The 20,132-nt window shown below is 59.1% G+C and overlaps 1 protein-coding gene across 2 annotated transcripts; it reads left to right on the forward strand.

Annotated features, from left to right (window-relative positions):
- The first annotated feature begins 2,542 nt into the window (after window positions 1-2,542).
- TESMIN (testis expressed metallothionein like protein) lies at window positions 2,543-19,722 on the forward strand. 2 transcript variants are annotated; one of them, XM_060177295.1, is made up of 7 exons: window positions 2,543-2,964; window positions 3,210-3,592; window positions 4,844-4,996; window positions 13,673-13,764; window positions 16,814-16,889; window positions 18,400-18,575; window positions 19,266-19,722. In XM_060177295.1, exons 2-7 carry the CDS (start codon window positions 3,221-3,223, stop codon window positions 19,450-19,452), a joined length of 1,056 nt encoding a protein of 351 aa, XP_060033278.1. In that variant the 5' UTR covers window positions 2,543-2,964; window positions 3,210-3,220; the 3' UTR covers window positions 19,453-19,722. The 2 variants fall into 2 exon arrangements, with proteins under 2 accessions (XP_060033278.1, XP_060033279.1); XM_060177296.1 differs by having other exon boundaries at window positions 2,543-2,894.
- The last annotated feature ends 410 nt before the right edge of the window (window positions 19,723-20,132 follow it).

The following is a 20,132-nucleotide window of genomic DNA, read 5'->3' on the forward strand; positions in this document are numbered from 1 at the left end:
GCAGGACGCAGCGCAATCTATACCCAGCTAGACTAAACTAACAACTAACTAAAACGAACAACGTTGTCTTTATATATACTTCCCAAGTAGGGTGTGAACAGGATGTGACGCAGAGAGGGTGGAGAGAAAAGTGACTGGTGAAAATCAGGGTGTGACAAGGAGAGGGGGTGGAGCAGGTGAGAATTCTACCACTAAACCACCAATGCCCTGGAGGGAAGGTGGTGCTTTATGTAAATGTAAAAGTGATTTATGTAAATAGACAGCAGTGGTTATGTAAATAGAATGCAGTGTTAAGCAAGGGGGATTTAAACCAAATGAAACAGAAGGGGTTTTTAAAAGCAGAATTAGAAGATACCAACATGTCTCTATCCAATAATAAAATCATTTAAAAAACAGAAGAAAAGACTTGACTCGGGGCTGGGCGGTGGCACACTTGGTGGCTAGAGTGTATGAGTTACCGTGCTGCGGGACCTAGGTTCAAGCCCTCGGCCCCCACCTGTGGGAGGACAGCAGGACTGTAGGCGGCTCTCTGTCTCCCCCACCCCTCTCAATGTCTTTGTTTCTACCCAATAATAAATAATAATAATAATAAGCATTTGTTTAAAAGACGGACGTGTGGGTAGAGACTTGGAGCGCCTGCCCAGCTGCTGGTGATTTCTCAGCCTTGACCGAGCCAGAGCCCGGGCCAGCTTTCTGCAGCCCCTGCCCTCACTCCCTCCACCTTCTGCTTCAAGTGGACACCACCGAAAATGCCCTCCATTTCCCCGCTGAGGCTGCAGCGGCTTGTCCCCGGAGTCCCTGGCCTGTCCAGCCTCAGACCTCAAGCTCTTGGCATGACCCCAGGCCCCGCCCATGGCGCCATAGCCACGCCCAGTAAGCACAGGTTATGCCTGCTAGTCACCAGGCCACGCCCAGTAAGCCCAGGCTATGTCCGCGGCAGGTCAGGCCCCGCCCCCGCGCGTTGGCCACGCCCAGTAAACCCAGATTATGTCTACAGATCAGGCCCCGCCCCCGCGCGTTGGCCACGCCCAGTAAACCCAGATTATGTCTACAGATCAGGCCCCGCCCCCGCACGTTGGCCACGCCCAGTAAACCCAGATTATGTCTACAGATCAGGCCCCGCACGTTGGCCACGCCCAGTAAACCCAGGCTGTCTGCTACAGATAAGGCCCCGCCCTCTCACGTTGGCCACGCCCAGTAGGCCCAGGCTCTTACAGGTCAGGCCCCGCCCCCGCACGTTGGCCACGCCCAGTAGGCCCAGGCTATTTTACAGGTCAGGCCCCGCCCTCTCACGTTGGCCACGCCCAGTAGGCCCAGGCTATGTCCGCTACAGCATCAAGCCCCACTGACTAGCACCAGCCACGCCCACTAAGACAGGCCACGCCCACCATAGCGCATCACCGGCCCCGCCCACGGACCCAGGCCACGCCCCGTCTTGATCACGCCCTTCAGACCCCGCCCTCTTTCAACTGTCAACCGCCATCGGCCCCCACTGGTGGGTCCTGGAGAGACTCTCTGAGGAGACTTTGGGGAGACTGGGGATACTCTGGGCAGACTGAGAAGAATTTGGGGAGACTCGAAATTGAGGCGGCTCTAGGGAGACTGAGGTCATTGGGGAGTTTGGGAGACTGGGGAGACTCTGAGGAGACTGAGGAGACTCTGGGGAGACTCGGGAGATTGAGGAGACACTGAAGAGACTCTGAGAAGACTGGAGACTGAAGAGACTCTGAGGAGACTCGGGAGACTGTGGAGACTGAGGAGACTGTGGAGACTGAGGAGACTCTGGGGAGACTCGGGAGATTGAGGAGACACTGAAGAGACTCTGAGAAGACTGGAGACTGAAGAGACTCTGAGGAGACTCGGGAGACTGTGGAGACTCTGGGGAGATTCGGGAGATTGAGGAGACACTGAAGAGACTCTGAGAAGACTGGAGACTGAAGAGACTCTGAGGAGACTCGGGAGACTGAGGAGACTCTGGGGAGATTCGGGAGATTGAGGAGACACTGAAGAGACTCTGAGAAGACTGGAGACTGAAGAGACTCTGAGGAGACTCGGGAGACTGTGGAGACTGAGGAGACTCTGAGGAGACCCTGGGGAGACTAGAGGAGACTAGGGCGACTGAGGAGACTCTGGGGAACCCTGCCTGGCGGGAAGGCAGACCCCATGAGTCTTGGACTTGGGGCCGCAGTCTGGTGGTCTGGGGTCCCGGCTAGTGGGCTGGGAGGTGGGGCAGCTCTCACCCCTGCCCCTATTCCCCCGCTTGGGCTTCAGGGTTCGTTTGGGGCTGGGGTCTCCCTCCTGGGCAGGACCCCATTGAAGTTGGGGTCCCTTCCGGGTTGGGGTCCAGTTGAGGTTGGGGTCCCCCTGCCGGGTTGGGGTCCAGTTGAGGTTGGGGTCTCCTTCCGGGTTTAGGTCCAGTTGAGTCTGGGGTCCCCTTCCGGGTTGGGGTCCAGTTGAGGTTGGGGTCCCTTCCGGGTTTAGGTCCAGTTGAGTCTGGGGTCCCCTTCCAGGTTGGGGTCCAGTTGAGGTTGGGGTCCCCCTGCCGGGTTGGGGTCCAGTTGAGGTTGGGGTCCCCTGCCGGGTTGGGGTCCAGTTGAGGTTGGGGTCCCTTCCGGGTTGGGGTCCAGTTGAGGTTGGGGTCCCCCTGCCGGGTTGGGGTCCAGTTGAGGTTGGGGTCCCCTGCCGGGTTGGGGTCCAGTTGAGGTTGGGGTCCCCTGCCGGGTTGGGGTCCAGTTGAGGTTGGGGTCCCCTTCCAGGTTGGGGTCCAGTTGAGGTTGGGGTCCCTTCCGGGTTGGGGTCCAGTTGAGGTTGGGGTCCCCTTCCAGGTTGGGGTCCAGTTGAGGTTGGGGTCCCTTCCGGGTTGGGGTCCAGTTGAGGTTGGGGTCCCCTTCCAGGTTGGGGTCCAGTTGAGGTTGGGGTCCCCTTCCAGGTTGGGGTCCAGTTGAGGTTGGGGTCTCCTTCCGGGTTGGGCTCCAGTTGAGTTTGGGGTCCCCTTCCGGGTTGGGCTCCAGTTGAGGTTGGGGTCCCCTGCTGGTTGGGGCTCCAGTTGAGGTTAGGGTCCCCTGCCAGGTTTGGGTCTAGTTGATGTTGGGGTCCCCCTGCCGGGTTGGGGTCCAGTTGAGGTTGGGGTCCCCTTCCGGGTTGGGGCTGCAGTTGAGGTTGGGGTCCCCGCAGGTCTGCCCCTCGCTGCCCTCACCGCTCGGTTGCAGGTGCGGGCAGCATGGAGGAGGCGCCCCTGCTGGGCGCGCTGGCGGCCGAGGCGGAGCTGGGCCCCGAGCTGTTCTCCGACGGCGCGTTCAAGGCGGACGACGCGCTGCAGGTGCTGCGGGACGCCTACCTGGGGGAGCCCGAGCCCCGCCGCGCCCCCGCCGCCGCCGCCGCCGCCGCGCTGGGGGAGCTGGACGCCGCGCCCGCCTACAGCGTGCACTTCCTGTCGTCGCTGCTCGGGCCCGGCCTGCACCGCGGCCCCGCCGGCCCGGTCCCCGTGCCCGTGTCGGTGCCCGTGTCCGTGTCCGGCCCCGCGGGACCCGCCGTGCTGCCCCTGGGCGCCTGGGCGCGTGACACCGCCCACGCGGGGCTCCGCGTCATCCCAGTAAGGCGGGGACCGGGGGCGGGGACCGGGGGCCGGGGACCGGGGGCGGGTCCAGGCGGGCCGCGGGTGGGGGCCCCGGGCCTGCTTGCGTGGCTCTGCCTTCTGGAGGAGAGAGAGGAGGCGCCGGGCGGCGGCGCAGCAGCGGGTTCAGCGCAGGTGGCGCGAAGCGCAGGGACCGGCGTCAGGATCCCGGTTGGAGCCCCCGGCCCCCCACCTGCAGGGGAGTCGCTTCACAGGCGGTGAAGCAGGTCTGCGGGTGTCTGTCTTTCTCTCCCCCTCTCTGTCTTCCCCTCCTCTCTCCATGTCTCTCTGTCCTAGCCAACAACGACAACAACAATAACAACTACAACAATAATACCACCACCACCACAAGGGCAGCAAAACGTTTTTTAAAAAAATAGCCTCCAGGAGCAGTGGATTCGCAGTGCTGGCTCTGAGCCCCAGCGATAACCCTGGAGGCGAGAGAGAGGAAGAGGAAGAGAAAGAGAGGGAGAGGAGGGAGAGAGGAGAGGGATGGGGGGAGAAGAGGGGGAGAGAGCGAGGGAGGGGGCGGTCCGCGAGGTGGCGCAGTGCATAACGCATCGGACTCTGAAGCAGGAGGTCCTGAGTTCAATCCCCGGCAGCACATGGACCAGAGGGATGTCTGGCTCTTTCTCTCGCCTCCTATGTTTCTCATGAATAAATGAATCTTTAAAAAAAAAAAGAGGGGGGAGGGGAGAGAAGGGAAGGGGGAGAGAGGGGGCAGGACCACCGCTCAGCTGTGGCATATGCGGCGCAGGGAACTGGCCCGAGTCCCTCACGTCCTGTGCTCCAGCGCCCTGAGCTGCCTCCCGCCCGCCCTCTAGATAGGCCGCAGGGTGAGGACTCCCCCGCCCGCCGCCCGCCCCTCTGGGATGAGGCAGAGGAAGGGGCTGGGTGGGGCTCCATCCGAGGGGCTGCACAAGTGTCCCCTGGCTGAGCGAGTCGGTCCCCAGAGAGGCTGTCGGGTGGCTTGTCGCCCGCACAAGGACTGTAGGAAGAGAAGGCCAGTGGCGAGCGGACTCTTCTCAGTAGCCCACCTAGTTAGCGCCCACGTTATTATGGCGGAGCCCCAGGCGGGAGAGTCTCTCTGCAGAACCACTGTGCTGTCTCCCCACCCTAGAGCACCTCTTCCACCAGGAGCGTCGCCTCTGTGGTGCACGAGCTGTGCTGTGCGCGCGGCTGCCAGGCCCAGTGTTCACAGTGTGGTTTCTGAAATACCGGATTTTCCAGGTGGAACTAAAAGAAGCAGGTGGTACAAGTGTCAGTGCAGAGGAAGCCACTTTCCAGAACTCTCTTGCCCAGGAATCTTGTTGCAAGTACCCACCGTCACAGGAAGTAGAGGACGCTTCCGGTTGCTCTTATAAGAAAGACTCGAACCCCATGGTAAGTGTGCCCGACATTACGCTACGTGACCTCCCTTAGCAACAATGGTTATTTCAGTCACTGCTTCTCGTCGCTGATTGTCTCGTGTATTGAAAGGGAAACAGCCTTCTGACTTTTTTTAAAGGCCAACGGGAACTTTGTTCTTTTTTAAAATTTTTTATTTAAAAAAAAGGAAACACTGACAAAACCATAGGCTGAGAGGGGGACAACTCCACACAGTTCCCACCACCAGAGCTCCGTATCCCATCCCCTCCCCTGACAGCTTTCCTGTGCTCTATCCCGCTGGGAGCACGGACCCGGGGTCATTGTGAGATGCAGAAGGTGGAAGGTCTGGCTTCTGTCATTGCTTCCCCGCTGAACATGGGCGTTGACAGGTGGATCCACACTCCCAGCCTGTCTCTCTCTCCCTGGTGAGGCGGGGCCCCGGGGAAGCGGGGCTCCAGGACACATGGGTGGGTCGTCTGTCCAGGGAAGTCTGGTCGCATCCTGCTGGCATCTGGGACCTGGTGGCTGAGAAGAGGGTTAACATACAAAGCCGAACAAACTGTTGATCGATCAGTCATGAACCTGAAGGCTGGGGTAGCGCAGATGAAGAGTGGGGGTCTCCGTTTTGGAAACAGCCTAGTGGGCCTATTTTAGGTCTTTCCTGAAGGGCCCATGACTGTACTAGAGTTTTTTTTTTCGCCCTCTTACTTTTTAAACTTTGTCCAGTTCAAGCCTTCCTAACGTTCCTTTCCAAACTAAGCTCCCCGTTTTGACCTGATCCCAGCAAACCAAAGGTCAGCACCCTGCTGAATGGGGGGAGGACAGTAGCCGCAAGTCACGCCAGACAGGGCGGCCGGTGGCCCGGGTGGGTTGGTGGAGCGTGGCCTGCAGGGCGGCCTCCCTGCCAAGCTGCCTCGCGTCCCCTGAGTGGTGACCCTGGCGCACACGGGGCTGGCTGGAGGCTGGGCCACGGCGGGGAGTGGGCTACTTCGGACGCCTGTAATCGCGCTCTGCTGTCCACTCTGGGGGAGAGGCTGGCAGGTGGCTCACAGACTACCGTGCGAAAGGACCTGGGTTCGAGTTCCAGGCCACCACGTGGGAGCACTGCGGGGAGAAGCTTCAGAAGCAGTGGTTTGGCGCTGCGCTTCTCTCCTTCTCTCTCTGTCTCTCTCTCTCACCCTGTATCTATCAGGAAGGAAAATTGAAATAACACAAAGCCCTCCGGTAGTGGTGGAGATGCGCCGGTACCAAGCCCCTGTGATAGCTCACCCTGGTGGGAAACGTTAGTTGTGAGAGAGGGCCGGGCGGCAGTGCACCGGGTTAAGCGCATAGCGAGGGCTCCCGCGGTGCGCAGGGGTCCCGGTTTGAGCCCCCCAGGCTCCCCACCTGAGGGGGGCCGCCTTGCAAATAGTGAGGCAGGTCGGCAGGTGTCGATCTTTCTCTCCTCCGTCATTCCCCTCCTCTCCCAACTTCTCTCTGCCCATCCACCAACAACAAGATGGCCGGCCTCCAGGAGCAGCGGATTCGGAGGACAGGCCCCGAGCCCCTGCGACAACCCTGGAGGCGAGAAAAAAAATATGAGAGAGAGAGGCCAGGACACCATTCAGACACAGGAGAGCCCGAGCTCAAATCACACCCTCGCTGCTCTGCTTTCCCTGCCTCCTGGGGAGGGACACACAGCCAGGACCCCAGCTCTGAGTCTGGAGAGGACCGGCGGTGAGGAGGGGCGAGGAGGGCGACTCCCGCACCCGCACCCCAGGGATCCACTTGAGGCCAGAAGTGGTGCGAGGTGAGCGCTTGCTGACTTGGGCTTAGCTAGCGGCCTCCGTCCGTCCGTCCGTCCGTCCGGTGTGCGCTCCCTCTCCCTGGCTACCTGGATTCAGAGGGCAGGGCTTTTACAGGGCGCCGGACAGCTGGCAGGACAGCTTTTCGGACGCCTGATGTCTCGGAGTGATGTTGGCACGTTGTGGGAGGGGAGGGTAGAGCCCAGGGCTGTGCAGCAAAGACCCGAGCGCTCCCCAGAGCGTGTCATCTTCCAGACACACAGAGAGGATGCCGACTGGCACGCTTGTCTGTTATGTGGTGTGACCCGAAGTGCTGGTGCGTCCGTACTTGGGCCCCGCGCACTGTTGCTCTGATAGCATGGGTCCTTTGCGCCTGTCTAGGAAGCCGGAGACGGCCCCGGGCAAAAACGCAGCAGCGCTGGGTACCTGTGCTCTCACCACTGGGTGAAGGTTCCGACACGGTAGAGTCGAGCTCTCTGAGAGCCTGCACACTCACTTCTTCCCAAGTCCTGATCCTCACGGCCCCGTCTCTGTCCTCTCCCTGCCCCCGGAGATGACAGCACACGAGCACTGGGCCAGGGGGGCAGGGGCAGCCTCACCGGTGCATATGCCCGGGAGGCTGAGCTGGGATCTGAACTCTGAGTAGAAAGTCCAATGGGCAGCACTCAGAGTGGAAGCAGCCCACCACCCTCAGCTGCAGCGGGCGCTCTCAAGTGGAGCGCATGTTTGGCATGTCAGAGACAGCTGAGGGGCAGTGCCATCCCTAGCAGATGGCAGAGGCGGGCTCTGCATTCACTCACGGTTTGGAAATTTGGCCATGTAAGAATAAGGGTCCCCCCCCCACCACCTGCCTGGGAGTCGCTTCACAAGTGGTGAAGCAGGTCTGCAGGTGTCTCTCTTCCTCTCCAATAACAACATCAATAACAACAACGATAACTATAACAAAGGCAAAAAATGGAATCAATTATTTTTTTACTATAACAAGGGCAAAAAAGGGAATTATTTATTTTTTTTAAAAAAGGTTTCTCTGAGATTTTGTTAGGCTTTCTTGGGGACTTATCATTCCTCCAGAGAGGACGTAGTTGTAGAGTCAAACTATTGAGAACAGATCTAGAGTTTGCCATTTTTAATTTAATTTTTATTTATTCATTTCCTTTCATTGCTCTTGTTGTTTTGTTGTTGTAGTTATTATTGTTGTCGTCGTTGGGTAGGACAGAGAGACATGGAGAGAGGAGGGGAAGACAGAGAGGGGAAGACAGGAGAGAAAGACAGACACCTGCAGACCTGCTTCACCGCCTGGGAAGCGACTCCCCTGCAGGTGGGGAGCCGGGGGTTCGAACCGGGATCCTTACGCTGGTCCTTGTGCTTTGCGCCACCTGCGCTTAACCCGCTGCACCACCGCCTGACTCCCATTTAATTTTTTTTAAAGATCTTTATTGATTGGATAGAGACAGCCAGAAATTGAGGGGGAAGGAGGAAATCGTGAGGGAGAGAGACAGAGAGACACCTGCAACCCTGCTTCACCACTTGTAAAACTTTCCCCCTGCAGGTGGGGACCGGGGGCTCGAACCCAGGTCCTTGTGCATTGTAACATGTGCGCTCAACCAAGTGCGCCACCATTGGCCCCAGACTTTGCCATTTTTCATTAAACTCTAAGTTCTGGATTAAAGGGATTTTCTAATCATTATTTTTCATTTTAGGAGAATGTCGGGGGACAGGGGGACTCAGATACTGTGTGTAGACATTGTGGCACAGGAGAAATATCCGCACCTCACTGGGTTCCCCAGTATCAAGACCAAGATTATTATCTACAGTCAGGTACAAAGTACACTTGTAAAATAGAAAACAAAAGTCATACACAGAGGCAAGTTGGTAAGTGAGTCTGTTCGGCTTTGGATCCAGGGTAAAAGCGAAATAGGCAGCTAGACTGCTCTGCTAGCTGGGCCATTTGCAAACTTCCTGACCCACGTCAGTGAGCCAGGAGCAGGTCGAAATACATCTCTGTGATGTATTTGTGTACGGTGTGGTGACCAAGTCCCACTTTAGAGCGAGGTCCTTGACTTTGAGCTTCAGAGCTCTTTGAGAACACCCCACAGGTGACGCCTCAGGCCAAGGCTTCACCCCCACCCTGCCCCGAGTGGATGGATGGGGGAGCCCCACTTAGTTGTGGCACATTTTCCCTTTCTCTCTTTTTGTTTGCCTCCAGGTTGTGTCTGGAGCTGGGTGCCTGAACTACGCATCCACTGATACTGGAGGCTATTTTTCCTTTTTATTGGAAGGACAGAGAAAAATTGATAGAGGAGAGGGAGACGGAGTGGGGGGAGACAGGGGCAGAGGGTGAATAGAACAATGGTCATGCAAACGGCCTCTCGTGCCTGAGGCTCCAAAGTCCCAGGTTCAAGCCCCCACACCACCATAAGCCGGGGCTGAGCAGTGCAGTGCTCTGGTAAAAAGAGAGGGAGAGAGAGAGAGAAAGACAGATAGATACCTGCAGACCTGCTTCACTGCTTATGAAGCCTCCCCCCTGTAGGTGGGGAGCGGAGGCTCGAACCCAGGTTCTTGCACGGGTCTTTGTGCTTCGTACTATGTGCACTTACCGCAGTGTGCCCCAGCCCGGCCCCCAGTCGTGGTGCGTTTTCCCGCAAGCTTTGTTGCGTAGCCAGTGAGAACTGTTGACGGCCTGAGCAGCACGAATTCTGAAATCGCCGCCACACGCCGGTTAGTCTTTGTTCACTCAAAAGCTTCTTTGAACCGGCGCAGTGATGAATGACCTGTATGGATTTGATTATTTTGAAATGCCTTATGAAATGGCACGGTACTGGGACTGTGCTTATGACGCCTCTACTGGCTCATGAGACACGTAACTGTGTTACTGTCGGTCTGGAGTTAGCCGGAAGAGCTCATTACTAGATGAATCACTGCCTCTGCCAATAAGCCTAAACCAATATTAGACCCGTATGAATTTGGCCGAGCCCTTGACCAAAGATCATTTGGAGTGCAGGGGAAGAAAGGCTCCAGTCCCTCCCTGCTAGCCTTTTTCTTCAAGACATCTTCTCCACGGTACAGGAGGGGCTGGGGCGCTGGCAGGGGGGCCTCATCTAAGCGCTGTCCTCTGGCATACGACAAGGCTCCAGTGCCTTTAGGGCCACAGACAGAAGGTGATATTCGGGAGTCGGGCAGTAGCACAGCAGGTGAAGCACAAGAACCAGCCTGAGGATCCCGGTTCGAGCCCCCGGCTCCCCACCTGCAGGGGAGTCGCTTCCCAGGCGGTGAAGCAGGTCTGCAGGTGTCTGTCTTTCTCTCCTCTTCTGTCTTCCCCTCCTATCTCCATTTCTCTCTGTCCTATCCAACAACAACGACAACATAACTGCAATAGTAAAACAACAAGAGCAATAAAAGGGAATGAATAAATTTTTTTTTTTTCCTCCTCCAGGGTTATTGCTGGGCTCGGTGCCTGCACCATGAATCCACCGCTCCTGGAGGCCATTTTTCCCCCTTTTGTTGCCCTGTTGTAGCTTCATTGTGGTTATTATTATTGCCCTTGTTGACGCAATTCGTTGTTGGATAGGACAGAGAGAAATGGAGAGAGGAGGGGAAGACAGAAGGGGAGAGAAAGACAGACACCCGCAGACCTGCTTCACCGCCTGTGAAGCGACTCCCCTGCAGGTGGGGAGCCGGGGGCTCAAACCGGGATCCTTACGCCGGTCCCTGCGCTTTGCGCCACCTGCGCTTAACCCACTGCGCCACCGCCCGACCCCCATGAATAAATATTTTAAAAAGTTACTGTTTTTTAAAAAGAAGATGCTATTTATTTATTATGTATTTATCTATTTGGCCAGCAGGGTCATCGCTGGTAGCGCCTGCACTACAAGTCCACCGCTGCTGGCGGTCACTTTTCCCCTTGATTTGCTAGGAGAGAAATTGAGAGAGAAAGGGAGAGAGAGACACCTGCAGACCTGCTTCACCGGTGACTCATGGGGCGTCACTCCTGCAGGTGGAGAATCAAGTCCTTGCATGTGGTCGTGTGTGCTTTTTACTTCTATTTTTTATTTTTTGCCTCCACGGTTATCGCTGGGGCTCGGTGCCTGCACTGCGAATCCACTGCTCCTGGAGGCCATTTTCCCCATTTTTGTTGCTCTTGTTGTAGTTGTTACTGTTATTGTTGTCATAGCTGTTGTTGGACAGGACAGAGAGACATGGAGAGAGGAGGGGAAGACAGAGAGGGGGAGAGAAAGACAGACACCTGCAGACCTGCTTCACCGCCTGGGAAGCGACTCCCCTGCAGGTGAGGAGCCGGGGGGCTCGAACCGGGATCCTTACACCGGTCCTTTTGATTTGCGCCACCTGCGCTTAACCTGATGCGCTATCACCGGACTCCCCAGGTGTTTCTGTGGTACACCGTAGCATGCATCATACGTCAGTATGATTACAGGAACAATGGGGCGGGGAGACAGCATCATGGTTCTGCAAAGAGACTCTCCTGCCTGAGGTTCCGGAGTCCTGGGTTCAATTCCCAGCAGCACGACAAACTGAGGAGGGCTCTGGAAAGAAAAAAAAAAAAAAAAAAAAAGACGTGCTCTTTTCCCTAAATCTGTGTTTAAATTATATTCGTGGGGATGGGCGGTAGCGCAGCGGGTTAAGTGCACGTGGTGCGAAGCACAAGGACCGGCGCGAGAATCCCGGTTCGAGCCCCCGGCTCCCCACCTGCAGGGACATACACACATACAGAGCCTCCACTCGGCCCTCACCGAGCCGGGCCCTGATGGAGCCCTCAGGTCACATCTGCAGACTCTCCCAGGAAAACCCCAGATGCCAACTCTGCCCTGCACACCTCAGAGTCTAGTGTGGGACACACACTCAGCAAACCGGACAACAGCACACTGCCCGTGCGGGGCCGCGGGGCGTGGTGATCTCAACGGCATGGTCCCGGCTGGCTCCTTGGGGAGGCGACACTTGCAGAATCTTGAAATGGAAAGGGGGGAACCGTGCGAGTGGGCGAGGACGAAGACTCCAGGTGTCGGGCAGCACAACACGGGCTCACAGCTGCTGTGCACACCCCAGGCAGAGTGGGAGAGCGGGGAGGCGGGCTGGGGCGCAGGGTGGAAGCGGGGAAGCCCGCCGGGGGCGCTAACTTTCTGGCTACTCGGGGGGTTGAGTCCTCGGGGTCTGCCAGCCTTGGAGGCCAGATGGGAGAGAGCAGAGGGCAGGGACGCCCAGAGTCCGTCAGCCTGAACCGCTGGAGAGAGGGGCTTTCCATTAGGAATGGGGGGACCTCGCAGGGAGACCAGGCGGTGACATTGTGAAGCAGCCGGTGGGCAGGTCTGGACACCAGAGGAGTGGCTGAGGCGGTGCGTGGAGACGGCTCAGCACTTGCTGCGGGAGCGCAGGGCGGTCGGTCGGCCACTGATGTCAGCCAGGTGGGGTGAGCTTCCCAGGCGGGGAGGAGACAGTCCGCTGCGGGCCTGGGGGTCCCGGCCTCCCGCGCCTCTGCCTGCTGGCTCTCGCCACCCCCGTTTGGGCCCGGCGTGGGTCTGGGTCAAGTCTCCTACCAGCCCGCCTGCCCGCCTAGGACCCCTCCATCCTCGTGGCGCCCCTGCCCGCCCCACCGGCTCTGGGTGCTATCACCGGGAGCTCCCTGGAAACGCAGGGCCCTAGGGATGTGACCGGGAAGCAGCACCTCAGAGCTCCCCCTACCCCTTCCCCCCCTAGGGGCCAGACATGGCAGGGGGGGTCACAGAGTCCAGCCCCCATCAAGCTCCTTAGATGACGCCCAGCCTCGGGTTGATCTGACTTAGGTGAGGGAACGCGGCTGCTTTGCACGGTGCACCGTGGCTTGAGTCGCGTCTGCTTCCAGGCAGTGCTGGGACTGAACCCTCCGCTTGCCGCCCACATTCTGCTCTGGAGCGGCCTCTTTACTTCTGCTCGTCACTGCGGCTTCCTGGCGGGCTCGCCTTGCTGTTCAGACGGGGGGGTCGCGGCCCCAGAGCTTAGTTTTTCCGTTTCACGTTGTGAGGAGAGACAGGGCGCGCTTCAGCCATGATGATCCAAATGATCTCCAAACCCAATTAGATCCGACACTTCCATATCCGCAGGGTCTGATGGGGAGAAAATTAGGTCGGCGCTGGCCTGGCCCAGTCCATCGCCCCACGAATAGCCGCTGAACTGCACTCGTGGGGAATAAAGAGACTGATAAATGTGGCGGCCAGGCATCACGCGGAGATGAGGGCATTGCTCTGAGTCTGCTGAAATTGACCTCGAGATCCTTTTCAGCAGATGACGAAGTAATGGTTGCGAATGAGACTTGAGAAAGTCGGGGTCTCTGATCATAATAACTGAACACACTGTTGGATGAAAGACTGGATGTCACAATTTGTTTCATAAAAATGAAAATGATGGGGAGTCGGCGGTATTGCTGCAGGTTCAGCGCAGGCGGCGCAAAGTGCAGCGGTTGGCGTAAGGATCCCGGTTCGAGCCCCCGGCTCCCCACCTGCAGGGGAGTCGCTTCACAAGCGGTGAAGCAGGTCTGCGGGTGTCTGTCTTTCTCTCCCCTCCTCTCCGTCTCTCTCTGTCCTATCCAACGATAATAACTACAACAATAAAAGAACAAGGGCAACAAAAGGGACAAAGTCAATATTTTATTTAAAAAATGAAAATGTCCTTCCAGCTTCTCTGGCCTGCAGGCTGACAGCTGGGCCCCGCTGGCCACTCATCCCCCGCCCTGCCCGCTGGGTCCGTGCCGTAGGGCAGCCCACCGGTGGTCAGCCCTCGGGCCTTACAGGGTCACGATGGCACGAGGGCCCAGCTGAGGCTGGGAGGGGACGTGGAGTGAGTCCCTAGAAGCGACAGTGGCGTTTTGTCTGTCACCGAGTTGAAAGCACACGCTAACCCAGCCTGCCTTGCCCTGCAGCTCGACAGCGGAGGCCTGCCTGTGGCCGTCAACGGGCCTGCGTTCCCCCCGGCGCCAGCTCTCCCGGGACCAGCGAGGATAACCCTGGCCGGGTAAGGATTCAGAGCAATGTGTTGTCACCACGTTCCTGGGTGTGCCTCACAGGCCCCTAGGGAGGGGGCCGGGCCGTACTGAGCGCAAGGATCCGGGTTCGGGCCCCCGCTCCCCACCTGCAGGAGGCTGATTCACAAGTGGGGAAGCAGGTCTGCAGGTGTCTCTCTGTCTCTCTCGCTCTCTCTCCGCCTCCCCTCAACTTCTCTCCATCCTATCCAATAAAATGGGGAAAATGGCCTCCAGGAGCAGTGCCGGCACCGAGCCCCAGCAACAACCCCGGAGGCAAAAGCAAGGCTCCTGGGGACAGCTGTGACTGTAAGTTACAAAGTGAGCGTTGCCTTCAGAGTCTGGCGACCTCTAAGAGGGCCTGGTTGCCCCAGCAGTGCCACTGGCCGCATGGCCTCGGCGTGGTCGGCCCTGGCCGCCTCCCGCTCTCCCTCTCAGCCGGGTCTGTGCAGCGCAGGCCTGGGGCCACCGGACCCTCTGTCTTGGGGTCCTTCTGGTTTAAACTGAGTTGCCTTGCTTTGTCTTCTACCGCCATCATACGGTGATGGCGTGGCAGTGACTCACACCCTCAGTGGTCTCCGTGCCCGCTGCCCGCCCCTCCTGCAGGGCTGAGGCTGAGGCACAGGGTCTCGCCTCTGTAAGCTGTTTCTGCTGTGGCTGACTGAACTAGCCCAGCCGGCTGGCTCGCCGAGTTCTGTGACTCGAGCCGTGGGCTGGCCGGGCGGCCACCGCCCAGCCGCACACCGACTCTACTCCCTCACTGCCTGGCCAGGCGGGGCTGCCAGCACATCTTCACCGTGGTGCGGGAAAGTGTGCCAGTGTGCCAGGAGTCACGGGGGGGGGGGCAGGATGGAAGGAAAAGGAAGCCCCGAGCCGGAAGGCAGTCAGCGCTCTGACTGTGAGGCGTGCTGAGCAGAGCCGGCGACGTCGGCTTGGCATGAGCCTGGGCAGTGAAGCGCTGCCGCCTTTCGGGGAGGTGACCGGCTGGGAGGGGCTCGCAGACCGTTTCCCGGCCTTTCCCTGGCCGCCCTTGCTGTGATCGGTGCTCTGAACACAGCGCGCTCGCACTCAACTTCCAGCTCTGCTACCGGCGGGCGGCATCGCATCCTGGGTCCCACAGGGTGACCGCGCCTTTCTTGGGACCCGGGGACAGCTGGCCAGTGGGTGGCACCACCGTGTGTGTTGGCTAGGGCTTCTGAGCCCGTTCCAGCATCTGCTCTCACCGTCATGAGCCGCTTGAGGTTTCTCATGGGGGGTGGGGGCAGAGACCCTCCACTGCCCTCTGTCCCTCCCTCCCTCCCTCCCTCCCTCCCTCCCCCGCCGGCTCCTGGGCCCCTCCCCGCCCCCGCCGGGACTGCTCACTGGGAGTTAGCTGCGTGTTTCTTTGCTTCGCAGCGACAGAGCGGGTTGGAAACGGTCTTCCTGCCGCACGGTGTGCCGGCAACACTGCGAGCTTTGTGTTTGTAGTTTTCTTTGCTGCGAACAGTTACTGGGCCCTGTGGGTCTTGTGACCAGCCAGGTCAGCTCAGCTCGGAACTCTGCTCGCTGTGGTTTGTGCTAAGGGGCAGGCAGAAGACGGTCCGGCTGGCCGATCAGTCTGGAGGCCTTTTTGCTGCCACAGGACGCTGTCTGCCCAACAGGACTCAAATGTTTCCAGCCTAGTAAGTCAGGTAGAAGGTGGGTCACCCCGTCGCCACAGTCTTTAGAGGTGGGTGCTGAATTGGCTAGCTGACTTTTAAAATATTTTTACTTATTTATTAACTTTGGATAAAGACAGAGAGAAATTGTGAGGGGAGGGGAGATAGAGGGAGACAGAGAGACACCTGCAGCCCTGCTTCACCACTCGGGAAGCTTCCCCCTGCAGATGGGGACCGGGAAATTGAACCCGGGTCCTTGCTCACCATAATGTGTGCGCTCAACCAGGTGTGCCGCCGCCAGACCCCCGGCTACCTCTCCAGCTTAGATGTTGTGTTAATACGGCACTGTCATGGCCACGTGCGGACAGCTCTGACAGTGTGACCAGTCAGCTAGTGAAGAGAAGCTGGCACGTGGGTTGTCTTACTGTTGACATGTACATGCTGTGGGGCTGGGTGGGGCTCACATGCCTGAACAGACATGTTACCTGTCTGAGGACCTGGGTTCAAGTCCCAGTCCCCATCTGCAGGGCAGAAGCTTCACAAGAAGCCGAGCGGCGCTGCAGGTGTCTCTCGTTTGTCTCTAGCTCTCCATTTTCCTTTGTCTCTCACCTCTGTAAAAATAGAAAGAAAAAGAAAAACAGCCCCATTGAATGTTGGCCCTGTTAGACACCAGGCCCCAGGGATAATCTTGGTGGTGCATGTGTACACACACACACACACACACACACACACACACACACACACACACACACACTCTGAATGTGTAGCCGTCATAACAAACAGTATCTGAGTCTGTTTCTCTGGAAACATTTCTGGGCCGGGTGGTGGCACAGTGTGCAAGGACCAGGGTTCAAGCCTTTGGTCCCCACCTGCCCACCTGCAGGGGGAAAAGCTTTGTGAATGGTGAAGCAGGGCTGCAGGTGTCTCTCTGTCTGTCTCTCTCACCCCCTTCCCTCTGCATTTCTGGCTGTCTCTATCCAACAAAGATAATAACAATTTTTTTGTTAAATAAAGGAGTTGCAGGGAGTCGGGCGGTAGCGCAGCGGGTTAAGCGCAGGTGGTGCAAAGCACAAGGACCGGCGTGAGGATCCCGGTTCGCACCCCCGGCTCCCCACCTGCAGGGGAGTCGCTTCACAGGCGGTGAAGCAGGTCTGCAGGTGTCTGTCTTTCTCTTCCCCTCCTCTCTCCATTTCTTCCTGTCCTATCCAAGAACACCTACATCAATAACAACAACAATAGCTACAACAATAAAACAACAAGGGCAACAAAAAAGAATATTAAAAAATTTTTTTTTTAAAAAAAGGAGTTGGCATCAGTCCACCAGCAGCGGGCCGGCGGCTCCTACGTGCAGAGTTGCCCCCGGCCCCACCATGCCAGCTCCGACACCCTGCTCTCTGCCCTGCAGGTACTGCGACTGCTTCGCCAGCGGAGACTTCTGCGACAACTTGCAGCATGAGATCGAGCGGTTCAAGGCCATGAAGGTAACAGAAGGCAAAAGGGCAGATGTAGAAATGCCTCCCGCTGGTGCAGGGGCTGGGCACACGCGTCCTGTTGTCACTCCTGGCGGCGCTTTCATCCATTGGGGGGGACACCACCTCACCCCTGCTGTGCCCTGTGCCATGCCACTCCCGTGGGGCCTGCCAGGCCTGTGTGCAGGGAAAGGCAGATGCCCCACGCAGCGAGCTCTCTCTAACCCGAGCGTGCATCCGTAAAGCGCTGAAAAGTCCTGGACTCTGTGCAGGAACGGTTAGAGAAACCCCAGGCTCATGAAAAAGAGACTGTGTTCCTGTCAGAGGCTGGTGGTCCAGGATGGGGCGCTGTGGGCCCCCAGTCAGAGAAAGCTCGCTCTTCCCTGCCCGTGCGAGATGCCCAGAGCTGCCACACAGCACCGGACGTTCTGACTGAAGAACACGCAGACACCCACTCGTCTGGGTCCGGGGTGTAGAAATGTGGGTCAGACTACGTGGCAGACGGGAGTGATCTCAACAGCCTATTCTGAGAGGCGCCGCTAGTCTGCTTTCTGGAGAGACCGGGCCGCCTTGACGCGCTCTGATTTCTAGCCCCCGGTTGGTGGGTGAAGGAGTGGGGCGTATTGAACCCCTCCGGGAGCTGTTGGGGCCAGAACCCCTTCCTCCTGTGTGTAGACAGGAGCAGGCAGGACGACTCACACCCCCTCCAGGAAGCACACCGTGCTCTTCCTCACCCACAAGGGGAGGCCAGGTCCAGCTCCCGCAGACTGGAGCCTGGCCTCTCGGCTGTGCTTGCGCTGTGGACACTGCTCGCTCTCAACCAGCCTGATGCCCTATGCGAGCACCAACCACCATGTTGGAACCGCGAGGCCGGAGCTGCAGGCAGAGCCATGCCAGACGCGGTTTCCCTGGGGGCAGGCGCAGGGGATGGGGAGGGTGGGTGCGAGCGAGGGGCTGGCGAGCCACATCCACAGCTGCTCAGGCTGTGAGAGCTGACCTGGCGACCTCACTCCCTAAGCCTGGCCACAGCTCAGACCGCGAGAGAGTGAGCAGGGCACAGCTCCACTTGCCACGGCCCAGGCCTGCGTGAAAAGGGCACAGCTGGAGTCCCCGGGGCAGCCCCCAGCCCTCACCTGTCGGGGAACCTTTTTCAGTGGTCAAGAGGTGCGCTGCAGGTCTCTCTCCCTCAGTCTCCTCCTTCCTTCCAATTTCTATCTCTACCCAATAAATTAAAAACATTTATTGTATATTATATATATATATATATATATATATATATATATATATATTTTTTTTTTTTTTTTTTTTTTTGACCGGAGCACTGCTCAGCTCTGGCTTATGCGGGGGATTGAATCTGGGACTTTGGAGCCTCAGGAGTCTCTTTGCAGAACCATTGTGCTACCCACCCCGCCCTAAGTTAAAAACATTTACACACTTCTGTTCTAAGAGAGAGCAGAACACTGCGGACGGCACCCACGTGGCAGAGCAAACGGCGCCGGCCGGGCCCTGTGTCCGTCCGCAGGCCAAGACCGTGTGCCCGTCTCTCTGCAAGTGCGCCGGCTGCAGGAACTGCGCGGCGAGCCCGGAGCGGAAAACGCTGATGAACGTGACCAACTACGTGGGGGTCGGGGACTTCGAAGGCGGCCGGTCCGTGTCGCCGCCCAAGTCTGCAGGGCCGCCAAAGTTCAGGAAAGACAGGTGGGTGTGAGGCCAGCCCTGCCGTGGGGGGCCCGAGGGAGCTCCGGGAAGAGAGCACAGCTCCCACCGGGGCCGGGGCTGGGTTTGGGGCGCAGCGGGAAGGAGGGCCCGAGCAGCCGGGCCTGGGCGCTGAGGGCAGGAGCTGAAGACAAGTCCCTCGTCCCCTGAGAAAGTGTCGGTCAGATATGGCCGGCGTTCCTCACGGAAGTGGTGGCGGCTTGCACCTTAGCTGGACGGGTTCCCCTTAGTTTTCCAGGGTCACCTCGCAGTCCGAGCAGCCCCCGAGGGGGAGTGGTACGTTTACCACAGCTTGGACTGGTCAGTGTCACGCGGTGACGTCACGACAGCGGCATGGTGTGAGTTTGTCACTGGGTGAAGCCAGGGCCAGGCCGCCCTGCTTAGAGACGCCTGGGGGGGAAGCTCCTCTCTGTGACCGCGAAGGTCTCTCTCTCTCTCTGTCTCTCTCTCTCTTTCTGTCTCTCTCTGTCTCTGTCTCTCTAACGAGAGAGAGAGAGAGAGAAAGATACAGAGAAAGAGACCAGAGCCCTGCGGCGGTGCTGAGGATCGAACCCGGGACCGGACCGCAGAGCCTCGGGCAGACACTGGCGCCGCGCCGTGGCCACGATGTCCAGAAGCAGGGCAGGGAGCCGCACGGTGGGCTCCTGACAGCTGGCCCCGTGTCGCCCCCAGAGCCTCCTGCATCTCCTGGGAGGTGGTGGAGGCCGCCTGCGCCTGCCTGCTGGCCCAGGGCGAGGAGGCCGAGCGGGAGCGCTGCCCCCCCAGCCTGGCGGAGCACCGGGTCCTGGAGGAGTTCGGCCGCTGCCTGTCGCAGATCCTGCACATCGAGTTCAAGTCCAGGGGGCTGAAGGTGGAGTAGCGTGGCAGCTGCGGGCCGGACCTGGCCCGGGGGCCCCGAGAGCAGGCCTGGGGGCAGGCGCCGGGAGTGCCCTGCTGCCCGCTGGCACCGCACCACCCTCAGAAGTGGCCCGGGCCCGCCCCACACGGTGACCGTCTCTGGGGACGAGTGGCCCCGAGTGGCGGGACTGTCTCCGAGGCCACCGCCAGGCCTGTGAGCTCTGGGCCGACCTGTGCTGGAATGGTGGGAAGGCTCTAGACCCAGTGAATTAATGAATTCTGCGTGACGACCGCTCGCTCGCCTGTGTCTGCTGTCGGCTGTGGCCGGGGACTGGGTGCAGACGGGGGGGGGGGGGGGGGAGGTGTCGTCCTGAAGCCGAGCCCGGCTTGGCCCTTACGAGGGTCCTCCTTGGCCCTGCCGGCCCCCAGACACAGGACAGAACGTGGCCTGATCCGCTGCTTCAGAGGGGGCGACACCGCGGCACCGAGAGGCCCGGCGGCCGAGCACCGGGTTCAGCCACAGAGACGCCTGTGGCTCTGGGTGGGAGCCGAGTCTCTGCCCGGCCCGCTGGCCCCTCTGTGGCACCGCCGCCCTTGGGCAGAACCGCACCGGGGCAGGACTGTGGGCTCCTTGGAAGGGTCCGTCCCTGTCCCCATCCCTGTTCCTGAGGGGCGGGGGGCTGCTGTGGGGGGCTGGGGCTG

Source organism: Erinaceus europaeus, chromosome 17 (assembly GCF_950295315.1).
Source record: "Erinaceus europaeus chromosome 17, mEriEur2.1, whole genome shotgun sequence".
Lineage (NCBI taxonomy): Eukaryota > Metazoa > Chordata > Mammalia > Eulipotyphla > Erinaceidae > Erinaceus > Erinaceus europaeus.

Excerpts from the sequence above, each read along its gene's own strand:
- TESMIN (XM_060177295.1), top strand. The coding sequence starts at position 3,221 with ATGGAGGAGGCGCCCCTGCTGGGCGCGCTGGCGGCCGAGGCGGAGCTG. Across the intron at positions 13,765-16,813 it reads GCGAGGATAACCCTGGCCGG|GTACTGCGACTGCTTCGCCA; the intron begins GTAAGGATTCAG and ends TCTGCCCTGCAG. Across the intron at positions 16,890-18,399 it reads AGCGGTTCAAGGCCATGAAG|GCCAAGACCGTGTGCCCGTC; the intron begins GTAACAGAAGGC and ends GTCCGTCCGCAG.